The sequence below is a fragment of the Eurosta solidaginis genome, chromosome 2, assembly GCF_040869045.1.
Source record: "Eurosta solidaginis isolate ZX-2024a chromosome 2, ASM4086904v1, whole genome shotgun sequence".
Lineage (NCBI taxonomy): Eukaryota > Metazoa > Arthropoda > Insecta > Diptera > Tephritidae > Eurosta > Eurosta solidaginis.
The window spans coordinates 176,205,596-176,229,913 of NC_090320.1; the positions used below are offsets into that span (position 1 = coordinate 176,205,596).

Sequence of the window (24,318 nt, forward strand, 5' to 3'; positions counted from 1 at the left end):
AATTTACCAGTACTTGTGAAATTTGGTAGGGGCTTAGATTCTAGGACGATAACTGTTTTCTGTGAAAAAGGGCGAAATCGGTTGAAGCCACGCCTAGTTTTTATACACAGTCGACCGTCTGTGCTTCCGCTCGGCCGTTAACACGATAACTTGATGAAAAATCGATATATCTTTACTAAACTCAGTTCACGTACTTATCTGAACTCACTTTATATTGGTGTAAAAAATGGCCGAAATCCGACTATGACCACGCCCACTTCTTCGATATCGAAAATTACGAAAAATGAAAAAATGCCATAATTATATACCAAATACGAAAAAAGGGATGAAACATGGTAATTGTATTGGACAGATGATGTTCTGGATCACCCTGGTCCACATTTTGGTCGATATCTCAAAAACGCCTTCACATATACAACTAAGGGCCACTCCCTTTTAAAACCCTCATTAATACCTTTAATTTGATACCCATATCGTACAAACACATTCTAGAGTCACCCCTGGTCCACGTTTATGGCGATATCTCGAAAAGGCGTCCACATATAGAACTAAGGCCCATGCCCTTTTAAAATACTCATTAACACCTTTCATTTGATACCCATATCGTACAAACAAATTCTAGAGTCACCCCTGGTCCACCTTTATGGCGATATCTCGAAAAGGCGTCCACCTATAGAACTAAGGCCCATGCCCTTTTAAAATACTCATTAAAACCTCTCATTTGATACCCATATCGTACAAACAAATTATAGAATCACCCCTGGTCCACCTTTGTGGCGATATCTTGAAAAGGCGTCCACCTATAGAACTAAGGCCCATGCCCTTTTAAAATACTCATTAACACCTTTCATTGGGTACCCATATTGTACAAACAAATTCTAGAGTCACCCCTGGTCCACCTTTGTGGCGATATCTTGAAAAGGCGTCCACCTATAGAACTAAGGCCCATGCCCTTTTAAATTACTCATTAACACCTCTCATTTGATACCCATATCGTACAAACAAATTCTAGAGTCACCCCTGGTCCACCTTTATGGCGATATCTCGAAAAGGCGTCCACCTATAGAACTAAGGCCCACGCCCTTTTAAAATACTCATTAACCCCTTTCATTTAATACCCATATTGTACAAATGCATTCTAAGGTCACCCCTGGTCCACCTTTATGGCGATATCCCGAAAAGGCGTCCACCCATAGAACTTAGGCCCACTCCCTTTTAAAATTATCATTAACACATTTCATTTGATACCCATATCGTACACACAAATTCTAGAGTCAGGCCTGGTCCACCTTTATGGCGATATCCCTAAATGGCGTCCATCTATAGAACTATGGCCCACTTCCTCTTAAAAAACTCTTTAATACCTTCCATTTGATACTCATGTCATACAAGCACATTCCAGGGTTACCCTAGGTTCTTTTTACAACATGGTGATTTTCCCTTACTTTGTCTCCACAGCTCTCAACTGAGTATGTAATGTTCGGTTACACCCGAACTTAGCCTTCCTTACTTGTTTCAAATAAATATGCTGTTTATCGGCGTGATCGCATTTCTAGAGCGGGAGGTGTCCTTATTGCTGTTGAATCTAACCTATCATCTAACCTACTCTCATATCGAATTCATAGCAGTTAGGCTTTCATTCGGTAGCTATAGCGTAATTGTTTGCTGTTCGTATATACCACCTCGTTCGGATATGTATGTTTATGCTAGTCATAGCTCGGCCATCTGCGATTTGCATTCGTAGTTGGGAGATAACGATGGACTTGTTGTTGTTGGTGACTTTAACTTGCCAACAGTTAGTTGGGTTAATATAAGTGATTCAAACTTTTTAACTCCCACTTCTCAACATGAGTTTCTCAATTGCTTGTTAGACTCATCTCTTTTACAGATTAACAATGTTCCAAATAGTGGAAATAAAATGCTGGACTTAGTATTTGAGTATGGCTCGGTGGGGACTGCCCTTTCGCAAATACCACCTTTATCCCTTCCAGAAGACCCTCTTCACCCTACGCTAGAGATATCACTTGATATCAGCCTACCCCGTAGGATTCAAGTACAGTCTCGTCCCCGATCTAGATGCTTCTACAAAGCGAATTTCATTATGCTCAATGATCTGTTGGCTTCCCATGATTGGTCGGATCTCTATGCTTGCACTGATGTCGATTCGGCTATCTCTATATTTTACGGTACGCTTGATGGCTTCTTTGATACCTGCATTCCTACTCGCTATACCCTATGTTCGAATAAGCCCCCTTGGTTTTCAAGGCAACTTATCAGACTTAATAACATTAAATCTAGGCTTTATAAGAGATTCAAGAAATCTGGAGCATCTGCAGACCTCTCTAAATATCTAATAGCTCCTTCTAAATTTCATCGTATTAATCAGATTTGTTATAAAAATTACTTGAGTTGTTGTAAAGCCCAATTTTTTAGAAATCCAAAAAAGTTTTACAGTTTCGTAAATTCAAAGCGGAAAACTTCTGGGTATCCTTCCTCATTAACCTTTGGAGGTAAAAAACCTTGCACTGATGACGACGTTGCTGAACTATTTTCTGAGTTCTTTAAGTCCACGTATTCATCCAGTGGTTTTCATTCCGGTCAATATCCCTATCGCTTAGATAGCTCGAATTCCATTAGGAATCCTGCTATTGATGGTAATATTGTTCTTCAGAGTCTTCAATCTTTGAAGCCCACCTTTTCTCCGGAACCGGATGGTGTTCCTAGTTGCGTGCTTAGGTACTGCGCCGAAAACATGTATGAACCTATTTTAAAATTATTTGAGATATCTCTGGGATCTGCGTCATTCCCGGCACTTTGGAAACAGTCTTTTGTTATACCCCTGCATAAAAAAGTAGTAGGTCAAAAGTTGAAAACTACAGGGGTATTGCTAAACTTTCAGTCATTCCTAAAGTCTTTGAACAGACAAATTACCAGTCAAGTCCAATATCAGTGTTCTAGTCTTTTATCTCCATGCCAACACGGTTTTATTCGTCAAAGGTCAACCACTACAAATTTGCTTGATTCACCTCTATAGTTATGGAAGGATTTTTAGCGAACAAGCAAACGGATGTCATCTACACGGACTTCAGCAAAGCATTTGATACCGTCAACCATGAGTTACTTATCCCTAAGCTTGATTTACTGGGCTTTCCGTTTCACCTATTAATGTGGCTGAAAAGCTATCTTTCTAACCGGACCCAAAAAGTCCTGTTCAAGTGCAATCTGTCAGAATCGTTCCCAGTTTCCTCCGGCGTACCCCAGGGAAGTCATCTAGGCCCTTTGCTCTTTGCCCTTTTCATTAATGACTTGCCACAGACAATATTATATTCCCATACTATAATGTATGCGGATGATGTAAAACTTTGCTACACTTACTGTCCTACCGATTTGAGTTCCTTGGATCTTCTTCAGGCCGACTTGGACTCGTTCCAATGTTGGTGCACCACAAATTTACTAGCTTTGAATTGCTCTAAATGTAAGCATATGACATTTCACCGAGTGAAGCCAGCATTGAAATCTTATGTAATACATGGTACGCCTTTTGAGCGTATATCTATTGCAAATGATCTAGGTGTCCTTTTTGATCCGAAATTGAATTTTAACATGCATATTTCATCTATAGCCAACAAAGCGTTGGGTTTACTTGGATTTGTTAAAAGATGGGCTAAAGAGTTCGATGATCCGTACCTCACTAAGGTTCTTTACACATCGCTGGTTCGTCCAATACTCGAGTATTGCTCATGCGTTTCGTCCCCTGTTTCTCAAAAGCATATAAAGCGTCTTGAGTCCGTTCAAAAGCAATTTTTGATATTTGCATTGCGCGGCCTTAATTGGGACTCAAGTCTCCACCTTCCTCCATACAGAAGTAGACTTCTTCTTATTAACTTACCCACTCTGGAAAATCGGAGAATATTACTGGGGGTATTGTTCATTCATAAGCTCATTATTGGAGAAATTGATTCTGCGGACCTTCTCACCCGCTTGTTTTTTACGGTTCCCCCTAGAGTATCCAGACACTACGTTCCTTTCTATTTACCCCTATGTCGACGAAACTTTGCTAAAAATAATCCTCTTCTTATCTGGTGCGCGCACTACAATGACTTGTATAGCTGTATCAGTCTTGAATATACTTTTGCCACTATACGTAATGCAATACTTGCCTATCTAATTTAAGAGATACAAGCTAATTTAATTTGCCGGCATTTTATTCCTTCCATAAAAAACAGGAACTATCTCGCTTAAGGATGTAGGAACATTTATAAACATGTATCATTAAGAAGGAACAAGACAGTACTCTGTTTATTGGAATCTGGTGCATTCCAACAACGTAAAAACATGCTTTTTCATGAGTCACTGACCGGAATCGTACGCATTCCGGCAGTATAATCTTATGGGTCAGGCATCGAGCTGATTGGAATCCGGTGCATTCCAACAACACGGGTCATGTTACTTTTTTATGCCTTGTGATGGCGTATCCTCATTACACTACTCTTAGCACTGCCGGATTCCCATGACATGCTGATTGGAATCTTTTTGCATTCCAACAGGAAGATTGGAATCCACTGCATTCCGAAATCATGCTGAGCGGTATCTGATGCATTCCGCCAGTATAAGATTTCGGCATAAGATCTTAATTCTGCTCATATTTCTTGTTATTATTGTATTATGAAATTAAAGAGTAATGTTCATTAATATATCTTTGTTTGTAATATAACATTGTTGAAATCTCGATATATCTTAAATTTTATCTTTTGAGTTGTATATTTATATATCTTTTATATTATGCAGTCGACCATAGTTTGTCGTCGACTTTAAATAATAAATAAATAAATAAAATAAAAGATATACTGGTTTCATTCGATGTGGTATCGTTGTTCACCAACATACCAATACACTTAGCCATTAAAATAATAATGACCAAATTCAGCAAAATACAATCAATGATATCAAAAAACAAGTTCCTTAAAATTTTAAACTTCTGCCTGAACGACAACTACTTCACGTATGATGACCAAATTTTCACACAAAGTTTGGGAATGCCAATGGAAAACCCACTCTCCCCGACCATAGCAGACATTATAATGGACGATTTGCTGGACATCAAAATCTCCGAACTGAAGCAAACCCACAACATACAACTGAAATTTATAGTAAAGTACGTACACGACGTTTTTGCGACCATCAAACGAAACGACTTAGGCATAATTCTAAACACATTAAACAGATACCACAACAAACTGAAATTTTCGATGAAGAAAGAAGAGAATTTGATGATCCCGTTTTTGGATGTCCTTATTTTATTTTATTACAGGAAAAACAACGAAATAGTGCTGGACTGGTATTCTAAACCCATATCCCCCGGCAGAATAATAAACTTTCTATCATCGCAGCCCACTAAATACAAAGTAAATACAGCAAAAAACCTCCAAGGTGACAATAATGCGCTGATTGATACAATACGAAAACAGAATACTCAAGTTAGTGAAAGTTCGTTAAAAGTTGTAAAGAAAATTGAAAGAAAACGGGGTAATACAGTGGTTTTGGATATAATTATACATACTGAAAAAGATGACTTTTCAAAGATACTTGCTGCGGATCGAATAAATGTCGGTTGGAAAAGATGTAAAGTGTTTGACCCGATAGATGTACTAAGATGCTATAAGTGTAAAGGCTTTAACCAAAAATCTGCGGAATGCAAGAATGAAGAAGCCTGTCACAACTGCCATGGGAACCATAATTCGAAAACATGTAATCAAAATCCAATAAAAAATGTTTGAATTGTATAAGATCAAAGGAAAATTATACCTACCATTAGACATAGACCATGATACGTTCGACAAAGAGTGTCCATGCTATGTAAATAAGCTGCAAACTAGAAAAAATAAACTCGGGTATTAGCAATTAAAAAACGGTGAAGAAAAGAAACAACGTAATACCTGGAACAGTGAATTAAAATGCATATACCTAAATACAAATAATATAACAGCCAACAAGAACGAAGTTGAAAGAATGGTTGAAGAATAAAAACCTAGTATTGTTTTATGTGCAGAGACCCATGCAACAGAGAGTATAAACGAGTCTGAATTAAATATTATTAGTTTTAATCATATTAGATGTGATTCACATAGCCCACATACAGGTGGTCTCTTATTATATCTACATAACTCTATTAAATTTAAAATTGTATATAATAACAGTATAAACAATAACCTATGGTGTATTGTGATAAAAATACTAGGTGGAACGATGAAATGGCAAATTGGTTTAGTATACCACTCTCCTAATACAAGTGATGCTGAAATCATACAATATATTGGTGAGATACTAGACGAATATTACAGTGAAAGTGAAAATAACTTCATAATTGTTGACCTTAACATAAACATAAATACACAGTCAACGTATTCCAACCAACTAACTCATACATTCGCGACAGGATCAATGAATCAGTTAGCTGAATTCGATACAAGAATAACTGAAACTTCCAGAACAAAAATAGACCTGCTTTTTAGTAACAATGATAAAATAGAAATAAAAGATCTAGAAGAGCAACGTATATCCGACCATGAAACGATTTGTTTCGAACTGCCTGTGAAAGAAAAACATAAAATGAGAATATATGAAAATCGCCGGTGTTGGGATTTGTATATCTATCTAATAACTCTCCTAAGAAATTACAATTTCGTGGAGGATATCAGCTGTGATATTGGACTTAGAGTACAAACCATTAATAATATTTTATGTGATGTAATGAAACGCTAACGTACGAGAAAAGAGTGCAATAAAAATAATAAATAAATGGTATGATCATGAGCTTACAGAGCTTAAAAAATTAAAGTATGAGCTTTCCAAGATAGCCAAGACAACCAACGAATGGGATAATTATAATTATACTAAATGGGAATATAAAAAACTGATCAAAATAAAAAAGAAGCAATATATGGAAAACTAAATTATGGCAAACTGTAATAATCAAAAGAAAATGTGGAAATGTCTTAAAGACGCGATAAATTTAAACAACGAAACATCTCAAATAAGACGGATTATTATAAATAACATACCAATTGAAGAAGATCAAGAAATCGTAAGTCGTTTAAACCAGTACTTCGTTGGAAGCATAAAAGAAATATGTAATACTATAGAAGCAATTATACCAGAAAATGCACCGGAAGATATAAATAGAGAATTAATGAATCTTAAACCCAGAAACGTTGAACAGATTATGGGCATAACAGCTTCTTTGAAAAATAAATATGGAGGGAAAAAACTGATAACTGAAGGTGTATGTAAAGATAGTATGGAGTATCTGGGTTTCATGTATACATCCATAATTAATAAAAGCTTTAGAGATGGGATCTTTCCGTCATGTTGGAAAACTGCGACGGTTGTACCAGTTGAAAAATGGAAAGGCACAGAAAAACCAGAAGAAATACGACATACTAATACGATGCCCTGCGATGAAAAAATAATAGAGAAAGTCGTAAAAGACCAGCTTCTCGAATATTTAAACAAATATGAGATTATCATAAGCGAACAATCAGGTTTCAGATCCACACACTCCTGTGAAACCGCTCTAAACCTGGTTGTCGCAGAATGAAAGGAAGGAATGTCAAACAAGTTAGTGACAGTCTCAGTGTTCCTAGACCTAAAAAGGGCATTTGAGACTATTGACAGAGCAATACTACTGAGGAAACTACATAACATAGGACTACGTAATAAAACCCTGGAGTGGTTTAAAAGCTACCTTACTGGAAGGAAGCAGAAAACCATAATTAGAAATCAAACTTCCCCTGAAATTGATAATGAGATAGGCCTACCACAAGGATCTGTACTTGCAGCAATACTATTCATCATATACATACATGATATTAAAAACTGTCTGAGCCGTTGCAAAATTAGCTTTTTGCAGATGATGCTCTATTGACTGTAAGCTGTGCATCGGAGAGAGAAGCTATGTCCAAGATGCAAGAGGACTTAGACGAAATATATAAGTGGTTGTGTCAAAACAGGCTTAAAATAAATATTGACAAAACAAAATTTATGATATTAAAGAGAAAATCTTCCGTAGAAGAAAATACGTCGCTGAAAATAGCAAATTGTACGATACATAAAGTAAATGAAATGAAATACCTCGGAATAATAATTGATGAGAAACTAAAGTTTAACAAGAACCTTAAATATACAGAAGCTAAAATATCAAAAAAAATCGGATTCATTATTCGAACCTGAAAACATGTGAGCAAATATTATAAAATAATGGTATATAGATCCATTATATAACCTTACCTCATATATTGTCCTACAATTTTATTCACATTACCGGAATCGAATATCTCAAAACTCCAGGTGAAGCAAAATAAAGCAATGCGGTTTACCCTTAAGAAACGTTACGATACACCAATACATGAAATGCTTGAAAGCCTAAATTGGCTAAGCGTAAAATAACTCATCGTATACTATACTTTAAAATTTATACATAACATTAAAATAGGAAATCAGCCGAAATATCTAAACGACCGACTGATATACAACAACGAGGTTCACGATTACCAAACAAGAAACAGAAACAACTTTCGCCTGCCAGCAGTACGATCAGAGCTCGACAAGAAAAATATATACCACGCAGGACTGAGAAAATATAATGATCTTCCAACTGAAATAAAACAATGCCAAACTACAATGAATTTAAGAAACTACTGTATAATGACTGTAAAGCACTACCTTTTAGATAATGATCTCATAGATATACAAATAATTTAGGTCTACAAGACTGTATAAAAATAAAAAATAATAACAATATACAAAATATTCACGTTAAGCCACAAACAGTTCAGGGGAAAAAATACAACAAAAGTATACGACATACTAATAAACAATAATTACCCGAGCCACTTAATTACATCCCTAATACAACAAAATTATTAGAAGTAAATAGAGCGCAAGAAAAAGCATCAGCTAACAGCGCAACGGAGACAAAGCAATACCACAGTGTCACATACATTCCCAAGCTTACGGAAAACTTCAATAAAGACATGAAAAAACAATAAAATAATTTTAAAAAAAATTTTAGTTAAACGGTTTTATTGAAAACAATATTTACATAAAGTAGTAATAATACTAAAAGCTAGAAAATAATTAGGTAGGTCCTAGGTACTAGTCATCACACTCCTCATCAATCTAGGGCGTTGATCAGACAAATAAAATCGATTTTTTTCATAAGTCGCTTTCTATTCTTGTATGTATTATGTATTCCAAATATGAGTCAAATCGGACCACAAATACGATTTTTGTAAATATATCGATCCTTGCGCCACCTAGCGGCGATTTTTTTCATAGGTCGCTTTCTATTCTCTTATTTATTATGTGTTCCAAATATGAGCCAAATCAGACCACAAATACGATTTTTATGAATATCTCGATCTTTGCACCACCTATCGGCGATTTTTTCCAGAGGTCGCTTTATATTCTTGCATGTATTATGTGTTCCAAATATGAACAAAATCGGACCACAAATACGATTTTTGTGAATATCTCGATCCTTGCGCCACCTAGCGGCAATTTTTTTCTTATTATTGCATTGTCATATTCCAAGTTTCAAGCTTGTAGCTTATCGGGAAGTTACTTAAATTTCAATTACAAAATTCGTGCCAGCCATCCAACCAGCCAGCCTGTCAAGTCAACCTAAATAAAACCGTTTAAAAAACGGAACATATCTCTCGCATACAAATCGAACACACTCTCTACCATTTTTAAACGTACAAAAAGCCGTGCGCAAAGGTGGAGATAACGAGAATTGCAACAAAATCTAAGTTGGAACAACGAAAAGGGCACTAGTAACCCGATTGTCAGAGCACGACGCCGATATAAGAAAGAAGAAGACCAGCACTGCACTTGCTCAACACGCACTAACACATGGACATACACCTGATCGAAAAAATGCAACAATAACAGACGTGGGGAAGAGAGAAAAGACGAGATACACATTGGAAAGCTTACCCATTTTACAAAGAAGGGAGAGAACGATAAACAGAAAAGTTTATTGCTGCTAGTTATTTGGCTTGTTTATGACAGTTTAGTATGACAAAAGTACCCAACGATCATGGGACTGATGAATGTTTTTAGTTCTAAGTGTTGTTGTTTTATGTTGTGTGATGTTTATACTTTAATCTAATAATTTTTATGTAAGTTTGTCACCAATGTTTTATGTGTTTTCAAACATTAATTTTCTGTTTGTTTTTGTGTTGTCTTTTTGTTACTTTTGTTTAAAAAAAAAATTATACCCCTGAAGGTGCCAAGGTGCTTGGCGAAACGTAGGGTGATAGTGGAGAAAATTACGAGTTTTCACTTGCACTAGCTATACTAGACCAGCAAAGCCTACATAATATATAAATTCAAATAAATCCCAAACTGGTCAGCAAATTATTACCAAATTTGCTAAATGTAATACTTTTCCGAATTTATTCGATTGTGTGTTGATTTGTTGAAGGCACAGTTCAGCCATTCCGTCTAAAAATTCACTGTTGGAAGACTTTGACGAAACTGGTACGATATTATATTCAGAGATGCACCACGATATGTGCAGCATATTGAAGTCACCCGAGACAATAATGGAATCGGAAGGCTTTAGCATCGAATTAACAGTTTTTGGCAAGCAAATATCATTTATATAAACGGACAGTTCAGAAGATGGCGGAATATAACAGATGGCTAAATAAATTTGGCTATTTGCTAGCTTAGCGCATATGCACAAGAACTCAATTGTATCGATGGCGGATACTCTAATATCTTCAGATTTTACAGTAAGCAGAACTTCAGCCCCAACACTTTTCAAGTGGTCATTTCCATATATTTGGTGGTTGAAGTTTCAGCCAAATTTCAGTAAAAGCAATTATATCGTGATTTAAGTTAAATGAGTTTAAAAACAGTTCATTTAATTTGGTGGGTAAGCCTCTAACATTTTGGTAAAATATATCTAAAGCATATTTTACGTTCATTTTTTTGACTAAGTGTTATTAAGAGGAATCTTTCCTAAGCTTGGAACACCCTTATTCCGCCTATATTCTAATTCAGTAGTCTCCCTCTCGAATTTTGACACGAATGGCAATTTTTTAGAAGGAACTACAACCAGCTTCCTAGTTCCAGGCTGAGTCGCCTGAGAACGGTTTCCAGGTTCACTTAGAAGAAATGCTGTAGATAATATAGAACAAACTGCAAAGTATGAGAAATATAGGTTTGGCAGAAATAAAGCTAGTATAAACAAGTGAGGAACGCTAAGCTCGGGTGTATCCGAACACTACATACTCAACCGAGAGCTTTGGAGACAAAATAAGGAAAAATCACCATGTAGGAAAATGAACCTAGGGTAACCCTGGAATGTGTTTATATGACATGGGTATCAAATGGAAGGTATTAAAGAGTATTTTAAAAGGGAGTGGGCATTAGTTCCATAGGTGGACGCCATTTCAGGATGTCGCCATAAAGGTGGACCAGGGGTGACTCTGTTGTTGTTGTTGTTGTTGTAGCGATAAGGTTGCTCCCCGAAGGCTTTGGGGAGTGTTATCGATGTGATGGTCCTTTGCCGGATACAGATCCGGTACGCTCCGGTACCATAGCACCATTAAGGTGCTGGCCCGACCATCTCGGGAACGATTTATGTGGTCACATTAAACCTTCAGGCCATCCCCTCCCTCCCCAACCCCAAGTTCCATAAGGAGCTTAGAGTCGCCAGAGCCTCGTCTGTTAGTGAAACAGGATTCGCCGCGGATAGTTGAGGTTGACAATTGGGTTGGGAGAAGCTATATGTTGCGCTGGCAACCTGCAGGGTTGCGCTACACAGCCCCTTGAATCTGGTATTTTAGTCGCCTCTTACGACAGGCATACCTACCGCGGGTATATTCTGACCCCCCCCCCCCCCCCCCCCCCCCCCCTAACCCGCTGGGGGACTCTAGAATGTGTTTGTACGATATGGGTGTCAAATGAAACGTGGTAGTGAGTATTTTAAAAGGGAGTGATCCTTATTTCTATAGATGGACGCCTTTTCGAGATATCGATAAAGGCGGACCAGGGCTGATTCTAGAATGTGTTTGTACGATATGGCTATCAAATGAAAGGTGTTAATTAGTATTTTAAAAGGGGGTGGGCCTTAGTTCTATAGGTGGGACGCCTTTTCGAGATATCGGTAAAGGTGGAACAGAGGTGACTCTAGAATGTGTTTGTACGATATGGGAATCAAATGAAAGGTGTTAATGGTATTTTAAAAGGGAGTGGGCCTTAGTTCTAAAGGTGGACGCCTTTTCGAGATATCGCCATAAAGGTGGACCAGGGGTGACTATAGAATGTGTTTGTACGATATGGGTATCAAATGAAAGGTGTTAATGGGTATTTTAAAAGGAAGTTGGCCTTAGTTCTATAGGTGGTCGCCTTTTCGAGATATCGACATAAAAGTAGACCAGGGGTGACTCTAGAATGTGTTTGTACGATATGGGTATCAAATGAAAGGTGTTTATTAGTATTTTAAAAGGGAGTGGGCCTTAGTTCTACAGGTGGTCGCCTTTTCGAGATATCGACATAAAAGTATACCAGGGGTGACTCTAAAATTTTTTTGTACGATATGGGTACCAAATGAAAGGTGCAAATGACTATTTTAAAATTTAGTGGGCCTTAGTTCTATAGCTGGACGCCTTTTCGGGATATCGCCATAAAGGTGGACCACGGGTGACTCTAGAATGAGTTTGTACGATATGGGTATCAAATGAAAGGTGTTAGTGAGTATTTTAAAAGGGAGTGGGCCTTAGTTCTATAGGTGGACGCCTTTTCGATATATCGCCATAAAGGTGGACCAGGGGTGACTCTATAACATGTTTGTTCGATACGGGTATCAAATTAAAGGTACTATATCGACCAAAATGTTGACCAGGGTGACCCAGAACATCATCTGTCGGGTACCGGTAATTTATTTGTATATGTAATTTTAACAAAAAATTCAATATCTTTACAGTATATAAGTAAATTATGTCAACATTCAACTCCAGTAATGATATGGTGCAACAAAATACATTCTAGAGTCACCCCTGGTCCACCTTTATGGCGATTTCTCGAAAAGGCGTCTACCTATAGAACTATGGCCCACTCCTTTTTAAAATACTCTTTATTGCCCTCCATTTGGTACCAATGTCATAGAAACACATTCCAGGTTTACCCTAGGTTAATTTTCCTAGATGCTGATTTTCTCTTATTTTGTATTCAAAGCTCTCAGCTGAGTATGTAATGTTCGATTACACCCGAACTTAGCCTTCCTTACTTGTTTTATTTTTATTTCTAAAAGAAAGAAACATTGTAATCCATTTATATTCAAATATGTTGGAAAATGTCCTTCAAATTGATTCTGGTCAATCATTCGACGCATGATATTTGAAAATTTGTTTATCCAAATTTAAAAAAAAAGCTAGTAATGATTCGGCAACTTCTGCATGGGAGTGTAACATATAATTTTCTAGACGTGTAGAAACAAAGCCTGTATTTTGGGTTTTTAAGAACTCTCTTGACTCTCTCTTATATGTAGGTCTCACTGACGCGTTTACGAAAGGATTGCTCAGCGATTATTCCATCACAGGCGCTAGAATTATAGCTTTGAATATATCCAGTGGAACAGTCCAGTCATATGTATGGTGGATCAAACGTGCGCATGAGAGGAATGGCGATATACAGCGCTACGATGAGGATGGTCTGCGGATTGGGAAAAAACCATCACAAAATTATCCATGGTATGTAGTGAAATTTTTTTTATTCACGTCAGCATGTTATCATATTATATCATCTATATATGTATATATATATCTATATATATAAAATTCAAATTATGTATGTACATATCTATGTAGGTATAGATCGAGTTGCGTCCTAAACGGATCAACCGATCACAACCAAATGTACACAATCCACTAGAAACATTCCAAATATGGTCATAAGCTAAAAATAATATCGATATATAAAAGGGACGTGGCACCTCCCATGCAAAATTAATATTTGGTACTACATAACTCTGAAGGTATTCATGCTAGAACATTGAAATTCGGTAAGGAATTATATGAGGTCAAACCCCAACACCCCCAGGAAAATATGGGGTGGGGGAGAAGAGGGCGTGGCACCTACCATATAAATGGAGTTTATCATACTGCATATCTCTGAATGTAGTAATGGTAGGATAATGAAAATTGGTAAGGAGCTATACGAGGTTATGTCCTAACACTTCCAGTAAAATGTGGAATTGGGGAAAAGGGGGCGTCGCACCTTCCCTACAAATGTGATTTTTCAGAACTATGGCTGCGGTACAAACTTAGGTTATTATAACAGCTAAAGTTTGATTACAGAGTTGTTTGGCTGTTATTCGTTTTGGATGTTTAGTAATCTTCCGCCGTTAAAATTTTTTGTTGACCTCAGTCTATCCGCATCTTCTATCTATCTATCTATCTATAAATCTTATAAAAAAAAAAGTCGCTAAATGCCATGTATGCACATAACTTCACACAGAATGCTCCGATTTTAAAACGGTTTTTTGCATTTGAAAGCCTAGCTATGTGAGATGGTACAGTTAATATAACTTGAAGATATATGTTATAGGGACGTGGCAAATTACCAAAATGTAGTAAAAAATCATAAAATTGTTGTTTACACAGCCAAAACTCATAAACGGATGGATGTATTTAAAAAATTCTACTTTTCAGTAAAACTTTGAAATATTTACCTTCGTTTTGCATAAAAAAAATATTTGATTCCTTTCTTATATCAGTCAAATTGTTTAAACAAAAGTAGCATTTTTACCAAAAAATTCGTGTGTGTGATTGTTCGGTGTCAACAAATTACTTTTGAGTGAGGAATGACGCGACACATACGTATATACATAGCATTCGCTGCGTTATTTAACTTCGGCCGTAGGTTTATAGGTATGTACTATGTATTTTCATATCAGCTTCACATACATATGTATGTACATACAATAATAATAATAAATGGTTAAGAATGCATACATCTCTTGGAAAATACTCTTTCATTAAAAATATTGAACATTTCCTTAAAATTCTTATTTTTTGGTATTTTTGCATGTATCACTATCACTACGTAGTATAAAACAGAGTCGCTTTTTCTGTCCCTATGTCCCTTTGAATGCTCAAACCTCTAAAACTACGAAGCGGATATTGATGCGCTTTTTTTTTTATTAGATAGAGGAATTGAAGATATAATAACATCCCTTAAATAGTAGAGAAATGCTGTTATTTTTGATGTTTCTAATGTGATGTATATATCTTCTATAAATCTTATAAAATAAAGTCGCTAAATGACATGTATGCACATAGCTTCACACACAATGCTCCGATTTTAAAACGGTTTTTTGCATTTGAAAGCTTAGCTACGTGAGATGGTAAAGTTAATATAATTTGAAGGTATATATTATAGGGGCGTGGCAAATTGCCAAAATGTAGTAAAAAATCATAAAATTTTTGTTTACACAGCTATAGCTCATAAAGAGATGGATGGATTTAAAAAATTCTACTTTTTAGTAAAACTTTGAAATATTTACCTTCGAAAAAAATTCTTGATTCCTTTCTTATATCAGCCAAATTGTTTAAACAAAATTAAAATTTTTATCAAAAAATGCGTATGTGTGTTTGTTCGCCGTGAACTGTCCGCGCTAATTGCTTTTGAGTGAGGCTTGATGCGACACATACATACGTACATATATAGCATTCGCTGCGTTATTCAACTTCGTTATTCACTACATAGTATAAAACAAAGTCGCGTTTTCTGTCCCTATGTCCCTTTGAATGCTTAAACCTTTAAAAATACGCAACGGATTTTGATGCGCTTATTTTAGTAGATAAATAGTTATTGAAGAGGAAGTAACGGATGAACATATTTGTCTGAAAATTGGTGGAGGGGTAGCTTATAACCAGGAGACAGACATAGGCTAATTTTTATCCCGTTCTGGATAGGGTCTTGAGATCAAAACGTGGACCTGGGTAATCCTGGGATATGTTTGTACAATATGGGTATCGAATGTAAGCTGTTTATGATTACTTTGATACGGGGTATTTTTCGTATCCGCGGGTAACAAGGATCTCGCGATATAAGCGAAAACGTGGATGTATTTTTAGGATATGGATAACGAATGAAAGCTGTTGATGAGTGCTTTAGTACAGGGTAGTTTTCATACCTATTGGTGACTAGGGTCTCGAGATTGAGGCCAAAACGTGGACCCGGGTACCCCTAGAAAGTGGTAATACAACATGGATAACAAATGAAAGTTGTTGTTGAGTGCTTTGGTACATGATAATTTTCATACCTATGTATTTGTGCCTAGGGTCTAGAGATATAGGCCAAAACGTGGATCAGGGTAACACTAGGATGTGGTTTTACATTATGGGTATCAAATTGAAGCTGTTGATTTGTGCTTTAGTACAGAGTAATCTTTATACCCCTGGGTGACTAGGGTCTCGAGATATAGGCCAAAACGTGGACGCGGGTGCTCCTAGAATGTGTTTATAGAATATGGATAACAAATGAAAGCTGCTGATGAGAGCTTTAGTACAGGGAAGTCTTCATACCTATTGGTGACTATAGTCTCGAGATATAGGCCAAAACCTGGACCCGGATACCCCTAGAATATGTCTGTAATACGGATATCAAATGAAAGCTGTTGTTGAGAGCTTTAAGTAATTTTCATTGTGATATTCGATTTAGTCGCATCAACCTGGCAAAACTGATAAATATGCATGCGAAGCCGAAATAAAGACATGAATTACTAATACCCACATACCTATTTACATACGTCCTATTCGATATGCCTGAAATTTGGTATATAAATTTGCCTATATTAGTATTTACGATACTTTTTTTCGGGAAGTAGACCAGAGACGGGTCTGGGACTAGGATTAGGACTAGGACTAGGACTGAGACTCGGAGTGGGACTGGGACTCGGACTCGGAATGGGACTGGAACAAAATACATACCACCCTCTGGGACTAGCAATAAGGGATGAAGAAGAATGGGAAAAACTTGAGAGAAGAGAAAAGAGGGAAGGAGAAGGAGACTGGGAAAGAGATAGAGTGAAACGAAGATAGAGATAGATGAAGCGAAAAAGACGGCGGGAAGAGAGAATAAAAGGATTAAGAAAAAGTGAAGAGGGGGAAGGGCAGGGCTAGACGGAAAAAGCTTATTAAAATGTATGCAGATAGACCAAATTTAGGGCAGAACAACTTCTGACGGATCTGCTAGTATATATATAAAGTTAAAATTATGAATGTTTGTATGTAGGTATAAATCGGGTTGCGTCCTAAACGGATCGGCCGATCACAACTAAATTTGAATCACCCACCAGAAACCTTCCAAAGATGGTCATAGACTAAACATAACTGCAATATAAAACAAGTAAGGAAGGCTAAGTTCGGGCGTAACCGAACATTACATACTCAGCTGAGAGCTTTGGAGACAAAATAAGGGAAAATCACCATGTATGAACCTAGGGTAACCCTGGAATGTGTTTATATGACATGGGTATCAAATGGAAGGTGGTAATGAGTATTTTAAAAGGGAGTGATCCTTAGTTCTATAGGTGGACGCCTTTTCGAGATATCGCCATAAATGTGGACCAGGGGTGACTCTAGAATGCGTTTGTACAATATGGGTATCAAATGAAAGGTGGTAATAAGTATTTTAAAAGGGAGTGATCCTTAGTTCCATAGGTGGACACCTTTTCGAGATATCACCATAAATGTGGACCAGGGGTGACTCTAGAATGTGTTTGTATGATATAGTTATCAAATGAAAGGTGGTAATGAGTATTTTAAAAGGGAGTGATCCTTAGTTCTATAGGTGGACGTCTTTTCGAGATATCGCCATAAATATGGACCAGGGTGAATCTAGAATGCGTTTGTACGATATGGGTATCAAAAGAAAGGTGGTAATGAGTATTTTAAAAGGGAGTGATCCTTAGTTCTATAGGTGGACGCCTTTTCGAGATATCGCCATAAATGTGGACCAGGGGTGACTCTAGACTGCGTTTGTACAATATGAGTATCAAATGAAAGGTGTTAAGGATTATTTAAAAGGGAGTGGGCCTTAGTTCTATAGGTGGACGCCTTTTCGAGATATCGCCATAAAGGTTGACCAGGGGTGACTCTAGAATGTGTTTGTACGATATCGGTATCAAATGAAAGGTGTTAAGGATTATTTAAAAGGGAGTGGGCCTTAGTTCTATAGGTGGACGCCTTTTCGAGATATCGCCACAAATGTTGACCAGGGGTGACTCTAGAATGTGTTTGTACGATATGGGTATGAAATGAAAGGTGGTAATGAGTATCTTAAAAGGGAGTGGGCCTTAGTTCTATAGGTGGACACCTTTTCGAGATATCGCCATAAAGGTGGACCAGCGGTGACTGTAGAATGTGTTTGTACGATATGGGTTTCAAATGAAAGGTGTTAATGAGTATTTTAAAAGGGAGTGAGGTTAGTTCTTTACGTGGATGCCTTTTCGAGATATCGCCATAAAGGTTGACCAGGGGTGACTCTAGAATATGTTTGTACGATATGGATATCAAATGAAAGGTGGTAATGAGTATCTTAAAAGGGAGTGATCCTTATTCTATGGGTGGACGCCTTTTCGAGATATCGCCATAAAGGTGGACCAGCGGTGACTGTAGAATGTGTTTGTACGATATGGGTTTCAAATGAAAGGTGTTAATGAGTATTTTAAAAGGGAGTGGGCCTTAGTTCTATAGGTGGACGCCTTTTCGAGATATCGCCATAAAGGTTGACCAGGGGTGACTCTAGAATGTGTTTGTACGATATGGGTATCAAAAGAAAGGTGGTAATGAGTATTTTAAAAGGGAGTGATCCTTAGTTCTATAGGTGGACGCCTTTTCGAGATATCGCCATAAATGTGGACCAGGGGTGACTCTAGAGTGCGTTTGTACAATATGAGTATCAAATGAAAGGTGTTAAGGATTATTTAAAAGGGAGTTTGCCTTAGTTCTATAGGTGGACGCCTTTTCGAGATATCGCCATAAATGTGGACCAGGCGTGGCTCTAGAATGCGTTTGTACGATATGGATATCAAATGAAAGGTGTTAATGAGTATTTTAAAAGGAAGTGGGCCTTAGTTCTTTACGTGGATGCCTTTTCGAGATATCGCCATAAAGGTTGACCAGGGGTGACTCTAGAATGTGTTTGTACGATATGGGTATCAAATGAAAGGTGGTAATGAGTATTTTAAAAGGGAGTGATCCTTATTCTATGGGTGGACGCCTTTTCGAGATATCGCCATAAAGGTGGACCAGCGGTGACTGTAGAATGTGTTTGTACGATATGGGTTTCAAATGAAAGGTGTTAATGAGTATTTTAAAAGGGAGTGGGCCTTAGTTCTATAGGTGGACGCCTTTTCGAGGTATCGCCATAAAGGTGGACCAGGGGTGACTATAATGTGTTTGTACGATATGAGTATCAAATTAAAGGTATTAATGAGGGTTTTAAAAGGGGGTGATCCCTTAGTTGTATATGTGAAGGCGTTTTCGAGATATCAACCAAAATGTGGACCAGGGTGACCCAGAACATTATCTGTCGGGTACGGGGTGATTTATTTAGCTTTCAAGGGCTTTTGATTTCGCCCTGCAGAACTTTTTCATTTTCTTCTACTTAATATGGTAGGTGTCACACACATTTTATATAGTTTTTTCTAAATTTATATTTTGCGTCAACTAACAAATCCAATTTCCATATTTCATCCCTTTTTTCGTATTTGGTATAGAATTATGGCATTTTTTCATTTTTCGTAATTTTCGATATCGAAAAAGTGGGCGTGGTCATAGTCGGAAACAAAATAAAGGGAGTTCAGATAAGTACGTGAACTAAGTTTAGTAAAGATATGTCGATTTTTGCTCAAGTTATCGTGGTAACGGCCGAGCGGAAGGACAAACGGCCGACTGTGTATAAAAACTGGGCGTGGCTTCAACCGATTTCGCCCATTTTCACAGAAAACAGTTATCGTCATAGAATCTATGTCCTTCCAAATTTCACAATGAAAAAGTGCGGAACAACGCCCATTTTGAAAATTTCTTTTATTTTTGTATTTTGTAGCATCATTACTGTAGTGGAATGTTGACATAATTTACTTATATACTGTAAAGATATGCAATTGTTTTTTAAAATTTGACTTAAAAAAAAAAATTTTTTTAAAGTGGGCGTGTTCGTCATCCCATTTTGCTAATTTTTATTTAGCAGACAGATAGTAATAGAAGTAACGTGGCTGCCAAATTCCATCATGATATCTTCTACGACTGCCAAATTACAGCTTGCAAAACTTTTAAATTACCTTATTTTCAAAATGGGCGGTGCCAAGCCCATTGTCCAAGATTTTACTAGTTTTCTATTCTACGTCATAAAGTCAATCCACCTACCAAGTTTCATCGCTTTATCCATCTTTGGGAATGAATTATCGCACTTTTTCGGTTTTTCGATATTTTAGATATCGAAAAAGTGGGCGTGGTTATAGCCCGATTTCGTTTATTTTAAATAGCGATCTGATATGAGTGCCCAGGAACCTACATACCAAATTTCATCAGGATACCTCAAAATTTACTCAATTATCGTGTTTACGGGCTGACGGACGGACATGGCTAAATAAATTTCTTTTTTCGCCCAGATCATTTTGATATGTGGAAATCTATATCTATTTCGATTAGTTTATCCGTTACGGATTACCGTTATTCGAACAAAGTAAATATACTCTGTGAGCTCTGCTCAGCTGAGTATAAAAAGGGGGTGGCACCTACCCTACAAACGGAATGTTTGATACAGCATAACTCTGAAAGTATTCATGCAAGAACATTGAAATCCAGTAACACCACTAAGAAAATAAGGGGTGAGTAAGAAGGGGTGTGGCACCTCCCATATAAATGGAATAATGAAAATTGGTATGGAGCTATATCACGTTATCCTAACAGCATCAGTAATATATGGAATTGAAAAAAAAAAAAATGGGACTTTCAGAACTATGGCTGCATTAAAAACTTAGGTTATTTCAACACGTAAAGTTTGATTGCAGAGTTGGGTTTGGCTGTTGTTACTTTAGTATTCTTTTATGTTATCTTTAGGGTTGGTATTTTTGGATACGTATCGAGGAACCCGAAAAAAAAACATTTCTGTTTAATTTGATATTAATTGATGTAATTTTCAGGTTTTGGAACAGCCGCAGTTGAAGTAAATGCGTGCTTTTTCGTCTATAGAAGGCTTTGCGTACAAAAATTTACTCTCTTTAGAAATATGAGAGGGCATTTTGGGGGAAACACTTCAGCAGCTTCTGCTAAACAACTTCTTGAAATTTATTATGGCAAAATTCCTGTTTCTTTACTAACAGATTTGATTTTTTCCCTGCAAGTTTTTGAGAAATTATGGCATCACCTGAAGCTTTAATATCTAATGCTTCTTACAAATATTGAATATATCTTTACAAACTATAAATTGCTTTGAGAAAAGGCATTTTAGGCACCTTAAAATGAGGATGTTAATATCACTAGAACCAAGACAACTTATCACTCTATTAACACAGTCGTGGAAGAGTCCCAAACTGTGCATATCCGATTGAGGTTATTAGCTCTTTTGAGACATCAGAAATTTCTCCTGATCGATTGATTCTTAAAAAGAAGCCCATAATATCATAATATTTGTGCTTTGTTATTACGCTTATGTAGTGGGGCAAGGCTTTTCATCACAAAACTTTTACGAATGTCATTGCAGCAAGTCATTTTATCGGAAAATTTCGAAAACAAAAAAGTTTAAAACCAAGGATTCCATTGATACCGATGGATTTGTCTTTTCAATTTTAAATGCCTCAAATTTTCTATCCGTATCAATGAAGCTCAAGGACGATCATTAGCTGCGAATCAAGGGATTGATGAGCGCAATACAAACCTTTATAGCTTCAGGGCTTCTGCAACTCAATTGTCAACCTCACCTACGCGAGGGGAATCCTGTTACAGATATGAATATATCATAAAACAACAGTCATTAGCTGTAGCAGAAGCCAATCTTACCAACTCATATTGTACCCATGGCCAGTTACGCGTAGCCTGCATATTTTTATAGAAACTTGGGGTAAAACCCACGGGCATAAAGCTAGTTATTATATAAAAATCAAATTCTGTGTGTGTACTCGCTATGGAAACGTATTTCCCACACCTCAATTATCACCAAATTTTGGCTATAGGTTCCCTTCGATCAACACGAAGGTTTTAGGCTAAAAATAGTTTCGATATATAAAAGGGCGTGGAACCTCCCATTCAAATGGAATCTTTGGTACTGAATAACTATGAAGGTATACTTGCCAGAGCATTGAAATTCAGTAAGGAGTTATATGAGGTCAATCCCTAACACCACCAAGAAAATGTGGAATTGGGAAAAAAGGGGGCGTGGCACCTCCCATACAAATGGAATATACCATACTGCATATCTCTGGATGTAGTAGGTAATAGTGGGATAACGAAAATTGGCAAGGAGCTTTATAACGTTAAGTCCTAACACCTCCATTAAAATGTGGAATTGGGAAAAAGGGGCGTGGCACCTTCCCTACCAATGGAATTTTTCAGAAATATGGCTGCCGTACAAACTTCGGCTATTTTAACACCTAAAGTTTGACAGCATTGTTGAGTTTGCCTGTTATTCCTTTCGGCGATTAGTAATCTACCCCGTTAAAAAATGTGTTAGCTTCAGCCTATCTACATCTATATCTATCTACATATCTATATTGTGACGAATATTAGCAACACTATGGGATACTGTCATCCCTAAGCCGATACTAAGCAGTCACTTGTATCTACATAAACGAACCAATCATTATGTCTACACATATGTACGTACACGCAGCATAGAGAAACGCACAAATACATGCATATATCTTATCTGAGATGCTCACAAAAGTAGGCAATCATTTGTGCAAGTATCACTCACAAATACATACGCATATGAGAAGCTATAACGTGCATCTGTAGTTATAGCTGGTAATTTTATAGATGGTAACTAAGTTAAATTCTAGAAACGCCTAGAAGTATGCGAACGAGGAAATCGAAGAGTATAAAAGAGCGCAAGCTGAGCAATCATAGAATCAGTTTGATTTATGCATGTTATCTGTTGAGAAGTAGAAGTGTTATTGTGAAAGTAGTCTTATACATAAATACCATTTTGCATTATTGAATATTGGAGTTATTTATTCAACAGTATAGTGATTCGAACGTTAGCAGAAGATCCTAAATAAGCGGAATTTCCCCAAAATTCGTTACAATTGGTGTCAGAAGAGGAATTGTTGAATAAATTCCGAAGATTGCAAATACAAGTTGGACATGGCAAATTTGAGTGAATTGAATATCCAGCAACTGAAGAAGGAGTTGGAGAGCCGTGGGTTGAATACAACCGGCAATAAACTGGAACTTCAGGCACGACTACGAAAAGCAATGGAAACAGAAGGAATTAACGTGGAAGAGTATGTCTTTCATCTTGATGGCAAGGAAACAACAAAAATGGAAGAGACAGTTACGCAGACAGTTAGGAGCACAGACTTGATCACGATTTTGGCTGCAATATATGCACAAACATCGACAGTAACATCCAAGATGGAAGCACAGGAGGCATGCATTTCAGAAATGTCGTCGCAAATATCCCCAAATATGTCATCACAACGGGAAGAGCAGAAAACATATATGGCATCCCAACTGTAAGAGCAAAATACATATATAGCATCCAACTGGAATTACAGGAGACACGTATCTCAGAGATGTCGTCAGAAATAACATCTAAAATTGAAGCACAAGACGCACGAATATCCGAAATTTCGGCACAAATTTCAACACAGGTATCATCGCAGATCTCTGCACAACTGGAAGCGCGTATGGACCCGAAAATAATGCAGTTTGAGGAAAAAATCGAGGCCGAGGTGGATACTTTGAGAGGACGTATCCAGGAGTTGCAACTTAATCGTCCGGCTGCAAGTAATACGAAGATAAAAACTCCATCTTTTGACGGTTCAGTTCCTTTCCCGATCTTTAAGCTACAGTTTGAGAAGACCGCAGAAGTGAACAACTGGAATGCTGAAGATAAAGTTGCAGCTCTGTTCGTGGCATTGAAAGGGCCTGCAGCGGAAATATTACAGATGATTCCAGAGTACGAACGAAACATTTATGAAGCATTGATGGCCGCTGTCGAGAGACGTTATGGAAGCGAGCATAGAAAGTAGATATATCAAATTGAGTTGCAAAACCGCTACCGAAAAGCGAATGA

The 24,318-nt window shown here is 37.2% G+C and overlaps 1 protein-coding gene across 4 annotated transcripts in view; it reads left to right on the forward strand.

Moving 5' to 3' along the window:
* Nucleotides 1–24,318, forward strand: part of LOC137240343 (probable G-protein coupled receptor CG31760) — a 1,391,529-nt gene that overhangs the window by 447,240 nt on the left and 919,971 nt on the right. For all 4 annotated transcript variants that reach the window (XM_067766452.1, XM_067766451.1, XM_067766453.1 and 1 more), the window contains one exon: nt 13,562–13,763. In XM_067766452.1, coding sequence (XP_067622553.1) covers nt 13,562–13,763 — 202 coding nt within the window. The remainder of the gene's footprint in view (nt 1–13,561; nt 13,764–24,318) is intronic.